Source organism: Ranitomeya variabilis, chromosome 4 (assembly GCF_051348905.1).
Source record: "Ranitomeya variabilis isolate aRanVar5 chromosome 4, aRanVar5.hap1, whole genome shotgun sequence".
In the NCBI taxonomy this organism is placed as follows: Eukaryota; Metazoa; Chordata; class Amphibia; order Anura; family Dendrobatidae; genus Ranitomeya; species Ranitomeya variabilis.
The window spans coordinates 132,912,893-132,925,543 of record NC_135235.1 but is presented as its reverse complement, the minus strand read 5'-3'; the positions used below and the strand labels follow the sequence as shown (position 1 = coordinate 132,925,543).

The 12,651-nt window shown below is 40.0% G+C and overlaps 1 protein-coding gene across 1 annotated transcript in view; it reads right to left on the bottom strand.

Annotated features, from left to right (window-relative positions):
• The window catches only part of COL13A1 (collagen type XIII alpha 1 chain), a 388,678-nt gene that overhangs the window by 215,451 nt on the left and 160,576 nt on the right, over nucleotides 1–12,651 (bottom strand). Inside the window, exon 3 of the mRNA XM_077256280.1 lies at nucleotides 10,018–10,062. Coding sequence (XP_077112395.1) covers nucleotides 10,018–10,062 — 45 coding nt within the window. The remainder of the gene's footprint in view (nucleotides 1–10,017; nucleotides 10,063–12,651) is intronic.

Below are 12,651 nucleotides of genomic sequence, written 5' to 3'. Positions count from 1 at the left end.
AACCCCCCAATTCTATCTCTAACCCTGAACCCAACACACCCCTAACCCTAGTCCCAGCCCTAACCATAACCCTAACCACACCCCTAACCCGAATACTCCCATAACCCTAATTCCAACTTTAACCACAACCCTAACCCAACACAGCCCTAACCCTAATCCCAACCCTAACCCTAACCACATCCCTAGCCCTGACACACCCCTAACCTAATCCCAACCCTAACCCTAAGCCCAACCCTAACCCTTATCCCAGCCGTAAATGTAATCTAAACCCTAACCCCAACTCTAGCCCCAACCCTAATCCTAACTTTAGCCCCAACCCTAACCCTAACTTTAGCGCCAACCCTATCCCTAACTTTAGCCCCAACCCTAACCCTAACTTTAGCCCCAACCCTAACCGTAACTTTAGCGCCAACCCTATCTCTAACTTTAGCCCCAACCCTAACCCTAACTTTAGCCCTAACCCTAGCCCTAACCCTAGCCCTAACCCTAACGGGAAAATTGAAATAAATACATTTTTTATTTTATTATTTTTCCCTAACAAAGGGGTTGACAAAGGGGGGTTTGATTTACTATTTATAGCGAGGTTTTTATAGCGGGTTTTTATGTTTGGCAGCTGTCACTCACTGAAAGACTCTTTGTATTTCAAAAAATAGTTTTTGCATCACCACATTTTGAGAGCTATAATTTTTCCACATTTTGGTCCACAGAGTTATGTGAGGTCTTGTTTTTTGCGGAACGAGTTGATGTTTTTATTGGTATCATTTTCGGGCACATGATATTTTTTGATCGCTTTTTATTCTGATTTTTGTGAGGCAGAATGAACAAAGACCAGCAATTCATGAATTTCTTTTTTTGGGGAGGCGTTTATACCGTTCCGTGTATGGTAAAATTGATAAAGTAGTTTTATTCTTCTGGTCAGTACGATTACAGCAATACCTCATTTATATCTTTTTTTATGTTTTGGCGCTTTTATACAATAAAAACTATTTTATAGAAAAAATAATTATTTTTGTATCGCTTTATTCTGAGAGCTATAACTTTTTTATTTTTTGCTGATGATGCTGTGTGATGGCTCGTTTTTTGCAGGACAAGATGATGTTTTCAGCGGTACCATGTTTATTTCTATGTGTCTTTTTGATCGCGTGTTATTCCACGTTTTGTTCAGCAGTATGATGATAAAAGCATTTTTTTTGCATTTTTTTAATGGTGTTCATTAAAGGGGTTAACTAGTGGGACAGTTTTATAGGTCGGGTCGTTACGGACGCGGTGATACCAATTATGCATACTTTTATTGTTTTTTTATTATTATTTACATAAATAAATGGATTTATTGGTAAAATATTTATTTATTTATTTATTTTATTTATTTATTCATTTATTTGGGGATTTTTAAAAAATATTTTTTAAACATCATATTTTTTTTTAACTTTATTACATTGTCCCAGGTTGGGACATCACTATATAAGGTCAGATCACTGATCTGACACTTTGCATAGCACTGTGTCAGATCAGCGATCTGACAGACATTGTAGGAGGCTTGCCGGCGCCTGCTCTTAGCAGGTGCTTGCAAGCCACCTCACTCCAGGACCCGGAAGGAGCACCGCAGCCACCTTGGAGCTGGGGGTCTCCATGGAGACCACAGGAACAACGCGATGATCGCGTTGTTCCAGTGGAAGAGCGCAGGGAGCCCCCGTCACTGCGCGATTGTCCTCTCTGCCACTGTCAGTACTGACAGCGGCATCAGAGGGGTTAAGTGCCCACGATCGGTTCTAGCACAGATCTTGGGCATTGCGGCGGGGTGTCAGCTGTCACATACAGCTGACACCCGCACGCGATCACCGCGGCGCTCAGCGTGAGGCCGCGGTGATCGTCATGCCGTACTATTACTGCGCTGGTCAGAAATGCACCTCCTGCAGCGCAGTACTAATACGGCGGAGGTCAGGAAGGGGTTAAGGGAATCTGTCACCAGGTTTTTGCTGATGTAGGGGCAGAGACCCTGATTACAGCAATGTGTCACTTGCTAAGTTGTTTGCTGCAGTTTTGATAAAATCACTGTTTTATCTGTTACAGACCAGTTCTCAAAGTGTTCTGTATAACCCAGTCCACACCACCATTTGCAGCGAACACAAAAAGCTGCCAATCAGTGGTGGGGAAGGGTAATACAGAGCTAATTAACATGCTTCACTACCTGGCAGCAGGTTTACTAGTCCTGTAGTGATAATCTCCGGCTGATAAAACAGTACTGTATTTTTCAGACTATAAGACGCACCAGACCATAAGAAGCACCCCAAATTTTCAGAAGGAAAATAGGAAAAAAAAATAATGTGTCAAATGAGGGTCCGTCTTACAGTATGAATTCAGTTTACCAAGGAAGGGATCAGCACAGGTAGAGGAGTGGCCACAGGGGTCATTCGGTGGTCCAGGCTGGTGCGGTGGCCTCCGGGAAATCCCATCCCAAGCTGGTGCAGTGGCAGCGGCTCTGTGCTGGGGCACAGGTGGCGGCTCTGTGCTGGGGCAGGGGATCTGTTCTGGGGCTCTGTGCTGGGGCAGGGGCTCTGTGCTGGGGCAGGGGGGCTGTGATCCTGTGCAGGGGGGCTGTGCTCTGGTGCAGGGGTTGAGCTCCGATGCAGGGGCAGCTGCTCTCTTTGCTACATGGGGGCTCCGCTGGCATTTCGTCAAACCTCAGAGGCTCCTGCACATCTGTTGCTGCCATGTTGCGGTGGCCTCCGGAAACATAGCTGCCGGGAACATGGCCGCGGGGTCGGTGGAGGCGCATGCTCAGATTCAAATCTCGGCTCCTGAGATCTCTGGACAAGATCTGAATCTGAGCATATGCTGCCCACAGCCCGGCGGCCATCTTCCCGGAGGCCTTGTTCCCGGATGTGCAGGGGCCTCCGGCCTTTGACGAAGTGCCGGCGGAGCCCCCCACAGAGCACACTGCCCCAGAGCACAGCCCGCCACCACCTCAACACAGAGCCAAAATGCACCACTACAGCCACAGAATTTGTAAGTATATTGCGACCATAAGACGCACCCCCATTTTCCCCCAAAATTTGGGAGAGGAAAACTACTTCTTAAGGTCTGAAAAATACAGTAATTTTATCAAACCTACAGCAAGCAACCCAGTGACACATCACTGGAATCAATGTCTCAGTCAATACATTATACTGCTCTCTGATTAGGTGGCAAAAACCTGGTGACAGATTCCATTTAAAGGCAAAACTGTCTACTAGATGTACCAGAAGTCCGGTCACCTGGAAATAATTATATAACTTAGTTTATTTAAATCATGTCATCAAAGATCTCTGAGCATCCCCCCAGAAATGCCACTAATGTCTGACTGACAGGGGTCTGACTGATGTGACACCATGATCATTAGCACATAGTGGCAGCAATGCTAGGAGAGCTGCCCCATCTACAGTCACAACCAAAGCCAGTATCATTGGGTCAGTATCATCTGCAAATTCCCAGTGGAGTTGTCAGGATGATTAAAGGATTCATAGAGTTCTGTAATTTCAAAGGACATGATAATCAAATAGAATGTGAATGCCAATAAACGAACATATATAGTGGATACCACAAATGCCAAACAGTGCTGACACCTCTACCCCTGCAGACACCACTCCAATGCGCGTTTCACTTCCGCTTCGTCAGGGAGTGAAGCGGAAGCGAAACGCGTTGGAGTGGTGTGTGCAGGGGCAGAGGTGTGTCAGAACTGTTTGGCGTTTGTGGTATCCACTATATATGTTCATTTATTGGCATTCACATTCTATTTGATTATCATGTCCTTTTTATTTTTAAGCACTTGGCTTTGTTCACATGAATTTTATTTAATAATTTAATACTTCACTTGCTTCAAATACATACATATATTTAGCTTTTTTGTGATGCACTTTATATATTTTGATCATGGGAATTTTTTATGAGCACTCTACGTTTTTCCTTTACTAATTTTTCACAATGTTTAATTGACATATATATTATTACGGTAATTTTATTCACTTGATATTGATTTTATAGTAATAATATCTGTATTGAGTACCACTATTAATGATCATATATTTTATTTTTTATGCATGATTTTTTACCAATCAGTTTGACATACCCTGCCCTGCACAGATAGTGAAATTTAATACATAATCTACATATTTTTATTAATTTTGGTTTTAATTTGTCTTAATAAAAGTCTTTTGTTTTTAACATGATTTTTTTGTGCTATAAATAAAGTAACATTTATTTGATACCTCCTTTTGATGAATATTTCTTTTGGGTTTATATATTGATACTTGATATTCAAATTAAATATTGGTTAGTTATATTTTGGTAATTCTTTTCTATATAGGATTTTGTTTATTGAGTACCTTGGAGATAAGAATGTGGATGAATTTAAACAATTTGCTTAAAGAGCATTTATCACCAATCTGGGGCTGCCCTTTTTATTTAATAAAAAAATGGGTATAGACTAGTGATTTTTCTAAATACAAGGTATTGCTAAAAGTGCTCAGGAGTAACCCCAGTGTCCCCCTAAAAAAGTTGGACTCGAACTTCCACGTTGTGTGATCTCGGTATGCAGTCAGCAACATCATTAGAGCAGTACAGGTTAGTAAAGTCCACGGTAGATCTGTGGTAATGCAAAGACCTAAAGGAGCCACTGAGAACTTTTGACAATGAACTATATTGTTAAAAAAAAAATCATCAGTCTGGAGAGACCCACTCATATTTTGCATTGAAATATATTATTTTCCTGGTCCTCTGCACAATATGCCATACTGTATGTCATTACATTAAGGCACATTACAGAGGATAAATGGTGTGTTGTGCCTTCAGATAGAAGATGCCTGGTCTGTTGCTGCTGGTGGTATCTACAGAAGTTTTATCAGGTCTATAGTCTGATCATCCTGCAATTCTTCCTGCACCAGCGGCAGGTATTAGCGTGCAGGCACTCTAAGACTTTCAGATATAAATCATCACATAACACATCAGCTAATTGCCTAAACATCTACTAATTGCCAAGAGGCCATCTAATTGAACGGCTGTAAACTTTTATACATTTCAAGACCAACACAAACTTTTATAAGCAGCACATCTATCATATCACTGAATGCTAGAAACCACAACAGTCTGATCCCAGGGCAACAGCCAGAGCGCTGGAAATAATATTACTAACTCATGTCCCTTTTCTCAACATTTATGATAAGCAATGAACAACAAAATAGAGATGTAAGGCGTGTGGTGCTGCATATGTTCACTTACTGATGTTCTCTGCATATAGTATAAGGCAATGAAATGTTATCTTCCATTGCACAAGGCACACCTTCTAATATATGGCAACACATTTACTACTTTTAAACAGAGGTTATAGTAAAGCATGTTGTGGACCATGATGGACACCTCTGCTGGGTTTCATTTAAACAGGTGGAAAATACGCAACATGTGAAAAGATATTCATTACGGTAATTCCTACACATTTTATTTTAACTTCAGGTTTGGGCAAGTAAAATCTGCACTTGAATACAGTAGCAGGCATGTAAATGTGATTTTAAAAATCTTATCTACAGAATGATGGGAACATTTGCTGCATGGAAAATGATCCATCCTGTTATTTTTTGTTGTAGATTTTTACAGCAGATTTCCTCCCTATCCATGTAGCAGGGAGAAAATGGTGGTTGTGGAGACAAGGGAATCAGTGGGTGCTCTCGTCTGCTGGCCCGAGACCGCACTTTTCCAAGGAAAAATGGATGAAAATCCCTCGTTCAAGAACTGAAGTCTCTTGGCTGGCTAAAAAAGTATTTACAAGCTGTGATGCTTTCAAATGGGGTGCTACTAGGTACTAACTATGGAGGGTGCCCAAGCTGTTGCATCTGCCCATTTTCCTTTTTGTAATTTTTAAAACGTAAAAGATGAAAATCTATATATATATATTTATTTTTCCTAGCATACCAAGGAAATGTGTCATCTTTAACTTTAGGCATTTTAGAGATTATTTCATTTTCCAACTTGCTTAACTGTTAACAATAACAATAATTTTGACCAGGGGTGCCCAAACTTCTACATGCCAATGTATATGCAATTATCTTTAGGGGATTGCCGCAGAATGAATGACCCCAGATGATCGATCATAATACCAAGCAACTGGGAGATTTTACAAATGTTGTCATAGTAAACTCCATATGGAAAGAGTGGACAAAGAGAAATTCAGATTATGTATTTGCAGTATGAAAGCTAAGAAGAAGATGGCTTCATTAATTGAATATTGCTGGATAAAACATGGATGGTGGGACGTGTTCTGAAACTCTGGTCTAGGTTTCCAAAAGAAGCACTAGGAATCGTACATAAATATGGCTGCTTACATTCCTCTTGTTTCAGGGCTCTTTGGGTCGTCTAACATAATTATTATATTTGCAATATTTACATAATTAAAATAATAGGAAGGTCCCAAATGATTAAACGTCTGTCTGTACCTATCTGACATCGAGACATCGAGAAGCGTAAGGTAAATACTTTTGCTAATCTACACAAGCAGAAGTATTGGAAAACTTTGTCCTGACTCTAAGTCTTTTCTCCTTATTCCCCTTTTGTAACGCCTCATTCTCACATCTGCCCATGTGTTTCACCCACGTGTTTTTGCTATTCAGTACATATTCTGTTTATGTCAAATGAGTCGATGGTAATGGCACAGTGACAACTCTGCGGCTGTTTCCTAACTTGATAAAGGCTGAAGGGAGAGCTTGTACACAGCAAATATGCTCAGTTCTTCACATTACATTACAAAATGACAGCATATGTCTGCCATAAGGGTTTAGAGGGCCTACAGCACCATTTCATGGCTGTATATTCCCTTATCCTACATAAAAGCAAGAGAAGAAATGGAACGTATGTGGTAATAACAGTAAAACCGGCGAAAGCTAGAAGTCTGAAGCCAATGTCCTGCATCATGGTCCCAATTTGGACATGTTTAAAAGGGAATCTGTTAGCAGATTTAGTCTGCCCTGAGGGCAGCATAAAGAATTAACCGGGACCCTTATTCCAATGCGGGGGTCAGTTGCTTGACTTTTATATAGATTTATTACATGCGGTGCCCGAATCCTCTGACTGCTGTCCTCAATTATAATGAGTGCTGGGTTAGGCCCCCACACACATTAGTTAACAGCTTTCTGTCTATACACAGTTGTGGGAGAAAGATGTCAATTAGTTGCATGTCGGTAGAGTTAGCCAATCACTAATGAGTACCGAGAACTTGTCATTGCAAGCACAAAAGTGAGAGGACTCCTGTGTTGCAGCCAATAAACTATATTTATATTCACAAGTATTCGCACACAGGCTCTTATAAGCAATGGAGCATGATATCACAGCAAGAATGGGACGATTAGAGTGTGGACAACTGTACACCATGTGCACAATGATTGACCATATCACCATTTTTATAAAGATTTTCCAACTCCAAGCTGTATAAACATCTCCCGAGATTTCACTGCTGAGGTGAGAGACCAGGAAGTGTTCTCATACATGCGGCCCCTGGGGACATGAATGCATTGTCTGAGAAGACCGAACACCAGCTCTCCACCAGCTGTGGATATATTATCAAACTTGTCCCTGCCAGTCAGCAGCTTCTCTGTCTACCACTATCACAGTGGTCTTTGCTTTGAATGAATGCTCCAACCACAGCACAGACCAGTATGACAATGGTAAACAATGGTCTAAGGGGTAACATTTCTCCTTATCGAGAGTGACATACCTGACATGCCAATGTGGGGAGGCTTGTAGGCCATGCAGTGCTCCTCTGGGAAATTAAATATGGAAATGTTCTCTTCAGAGATAAAGAGGACTTGAACTCTAATGTCAGCTATTAGAAGTAGCAATCCTAAAAATCAGTCTCAACCCTTAAGGAGCCTTGTCACATGACTGAGGACAAAAGTCAAACCAGAATCTCAATTTGCAGATATTTTGGTGTGTTGCCCCACCTCATGAGATCTGGTTTGATTGTATAATAGGTTTCTGACTGGGGTCAAGGGGTAACATTTTTTCTTATGGTGATTGACATGCCTGACATGCCAGGGTAAGGAGGCTTATAGGCTGTGCAATACTCCTTTGGGAAATCCAATATAAGGCACTAGACTTCAAGTCCCCTTCTGATCTGAAGTGGCATTTTGCAGTGGTAGATTATGAAGCTGCAGACTTCGCTATCTACCATTGCAAAGTGATCTAATAAAGCAGGACTATGTCCCTGGAAGCAGCCCGCTACCGGTCTCTCTGTTTGCACATGCTCATTAGAAACAAGCGTGGTGCAGAGAGATCAGTGAGAAGATCAGTAACATTTCCCACTGTTTGCTTTTACTTTGTATTCATTTTGAGGCTATATTTTTTTTAGATAAGTGAACTATGAATTGGCCTGTGCAACAGCTGCAAACTTGATGACCCATAATATTTGTTCTGATAAAAATACCCTCTTCAAAATTAAAATTGGAACACAAAGATGGAAGGCACGTGGAGTTATGGATGTCACAGGAATGGTAGCCTTGTTAATGATAAAAAAAAAAAATGGAAACTAAATTTTCAAAACATTTCAAATTATTTAGTATCAGAAGTACTGTATACACACTGACAGCTCATTTTGCAAATGCTGACCAATAACGTTTCCAGATGTGCTCGACTAGAGTCATGTCTTGAGACCCTACAAGCTAAGGTAGCACATTTAGGCTGTGCAAGCTGCTCTAAGTAGCACAGGCAACATGCGGCATGCTGTTGTCTTATTAAAAACCGTTCCTGGGATACATTGAAGTAATGGTCATACCACTGATCCACAAGAAAAGTAATGTCATGCTAAGTGTACCTGGATGGAGACTAGAGGGTCCAGCTACTGTACATTATGCTACCACACACCTCATGGTTGTGTAACAAGTGATACATTAGGCTGCATTTTTCCAGTGCCACTGTGAGCAGCCTGCATGGTCTAAACATCCTACCATGGCCTGCAGTGACTCTGGACTGGTCTCCCATCGAGCACATCTAGGACATCATTGGCGGGCAACTAAAAAGGGAGCTGCCAGCAGTGGATCATGATGATTCATGTGCCCAAGTGCATTCAGTGTGCAAAACATTCCTCAAACAACCACTAATCTCATTGATAGTAGTCAAGGTTGTAAGTGCGGGGATTTCTGCTAGTGGCGCTCAAACTCAATACTGAATAATAATCAAGATGTTTTGACAATTTCGTTTCCATCTTTTCTTCATTTGTATATCATGAACATGTCCATTGATCCAGTGATTTCCATAATTCCACAATATTTCTTCTTGGTGTTGAAATTTCAATATCGAGGGGTGTACATTAAAAATTAGGAAATGTGCCATAAGATTAATAATTTACCAAGTGAGGCAATTTAGCTTTTTCTTATTATTAGAAAGGTATAATTAAATATATCTTATTATGCTCCTTTATTCTTACTTTAAATTATTTTTATAATTTACAAAAGAATCTCCTGTAAGTCTTCATGCACACGGCACAGAATCTGGTCTACAAAGTAATAAATATAAACGTCTGGGAGATCAGATCTGTTATTTTTATAGTTTCTGTAGTGCATAAAGCAAAGAACCAGGAATTGACCAAAGCAAATTCTGAGTAACTGTATTTACTGATAGTGGAAGTATGTGAAGTACACTTTTTATTTTATATATGTTATATATATACATATTCAAAATAAAAAGTGTACTTCACATATACATACATATATATATATATATACATGTATATACTGTGTGTGTATATAAATATATATATATGTATATATAAATTAAAATATAAAGGTGTATATACTGTATATATATATATATATACACATATATATATATATATATATATATATATATATATATATATATATATATAATCCAAAATCAGCATGACTTTGCACAGCAGCACATCCATTTCATATGTAGTACATGGGCAAAACATAAGGTGGTACTAACAATAATAAGTAAAAACAGTGCCGTCCCGTTAACCATAAAGAATACATACAGTACCTGTATCCCCATTTTGTCCTCTCTTGCCCCTTGCTCCAGGAGGCCCTGATTTGAAAGAATTAAACCAGTTAGGGAGTAGGAGAATGTAATATTTTATGGGAAATTTTATGGAGGTGATGGATGGTAAAATATCAAAGCAGAAGCACCATCATAGCAATGATGTTAAGAGCCAGATTAGCGTACAGCAGTTATATGCAGATGGTAGATGATATGATTTATTCCACATTTCTGCCATATTCACATGCAATAAATATGCCAGACAAATGTAGAAAGCAAAAGGTGGATTTTTTATAGAATTAAGGTCTATAGGATTTGTCTTTTTAAAACATCTGCATAACAGCTAAATGAGGATTGATAATACAATGTATCTGGTCTGTCTGTAGACTTGTTTTGATTGGATGTGATACCCAATTATAAGAAAAAGAAGGGGAAAATGTTCAAATATCTAATTTCTCTTTATTCTCCATGTAAAGAAAAAATACAAACTGATTACAAGATAATGAATTAATGGGACGTCTATCTCAATGGAGTATTTATATCAACCAAAAATCAACGAACACCATACTGCTATCATGCTGAAGTCACAACATCAAAGCGTGGGTTGCCCCTGTACAAGACCTCTGCCTAACAATGATCCTCAAGTAAAGGAAAACCTGTTCACAATTATTTTTCTCTATTTATGTAACCAAAAGAAAATGGAGCAAAAATGTCCCAAGCAACATAGTAGAAATATATAGTACAACATTTTTATTATTTGAAAAATCACATGAAATATACATGCTGTATACAATGTATAAAAATCAGGAGATAAAACGGAGGAGACATGAAGGTATGTCGGGTTCAGGGAGGACAGCATGATTCATTCCAAAGACGCAAGCATCTAATAGACAGTTCATAGAATAGCCCAATGGCCTTTAGCAATCAGTAAAACTCACAATATGTCAATGTAATATTAACCAAGTAAACCCCAGAGCAGTTACAGAGATGCATGCTTACCCATAAGTTAACAGGGGAGCGTCCCACCTCGCCCGGCAGCACCTTGACGTGCGTTTCGCGGTGCAGCTTTTTCGAAACCCCTTTAAAATATATAAAGTGTGGGCAGTTCTTTCATGGTTTCATGGTCCCAGGTTCTGCATCCTACAGCTAAATTCAATTTCTCCAAGATTGTAGAAAAATCTCATCAAAGCAAGGGACGCTACAGTAATAAAAGTAATATAAGTACCAAAAAGAAAGATAAGGCTTGCAGGCATCCATATAAGAAATCCAAATCAGATTTATTAGAGTTCCATGATAAACACACCACGTAGCGGCCTGCACAGATGGGGGATTTATCATGGAAAGCCAATAAAACTGATCTGTTCTTTTTATGGAGGCCGGCGGGTGAACCTCTTCTTTTTTTTTTTTGTAAATAGCCTAGATTGGGGATACTGGATTGCTTAACCGCGGATCTTGACACAATTGCGCCTTGATGATGTTGGTTCTGCTGTAAAGTCTATTGTTTGTACCTTGTTTAAAGGGCTTGTCCAGACCAAATCGATAAGTCTGTAGTCTCTCTGGCTGTCTAAAAGCCATGAGACATGCAGCCGTGGAGACTAGAACATATTTTTCGAGCACGCCGAAGACACTCGGTTAGCACACACGCGTGCTCAGAAAATGAATTATCTGAGCATGTTCACTCATCACTTATCTTAACCCTTAACTACCCAGCATCCTTAGGGTACTTGCATTTTAAGTGTTTAGAGAAGTTAGAGAAGATGCATTTTTTTTTACTTATTTATGCACCAACAAAAGGTATGATACAAAGTAAGGCACATCGCCTTATGAGAGTCTAAATGGCAAATGATTTGCTTTTGCGACTGCCTATATAATAACTAATAGAGAGGATTAATCATATGTATCTCCATATGACTCCTGCATTGCTGTCAGGTTTGTAAACAGCGCAGTCCTGATGCAAGACCAGATCTGACACAAGCTGGCGGCTCCCTAGGAATTTCCAGCTGCTGTCTGTAGTAGGTGGCACATGTAGCAGCAGATCATAAACTACACATCACTTGTAACCACAATAACCCAAGAAGAACTCTCCGACTCTGCAACTACAATAGCTACAATTACCCATCGCTGCCTTTGCTGCTGAGCAGGGGTCTGTTTTATATCAGCAGTCAGAATAAATCTAATTATTGTTTTTTATTTTTTAAAGGAACTTATTGAACTATAAGGCCATGTGCACACGTTCAGGATTTTTCACGTTGTTTTCGCTATAAAAACGCGAAAAAAACGCTAACCTATGCCTCCTATTATTTACAGTGTATTCCGCATTTTTTGTGCAAATGTTGCGATTTTTTCCGCGAAAAAATCGCATCGCGGAAAAAAAAGCAACATGTTCATTAAAAATGCGGAATTGCGGGGATTCCGCACACCTAGGAGTGCATTGATCTGCTTACTTCCCGCACAGGGCTGTGCACACCATGCAGGAAGTAAGCAGATTATGTGTGGTTGGTACCCAGGGTGGAGGAGAGGAGACTCTCCTCCACAGACTGGGCACCATATAATTGGTCGAAAAAAAAGAATTAAAATAAAAAATAGTCATATACTCACCTTCGATGTCCCCGGAGTGTTCCCGCCTCTCACCGCTGC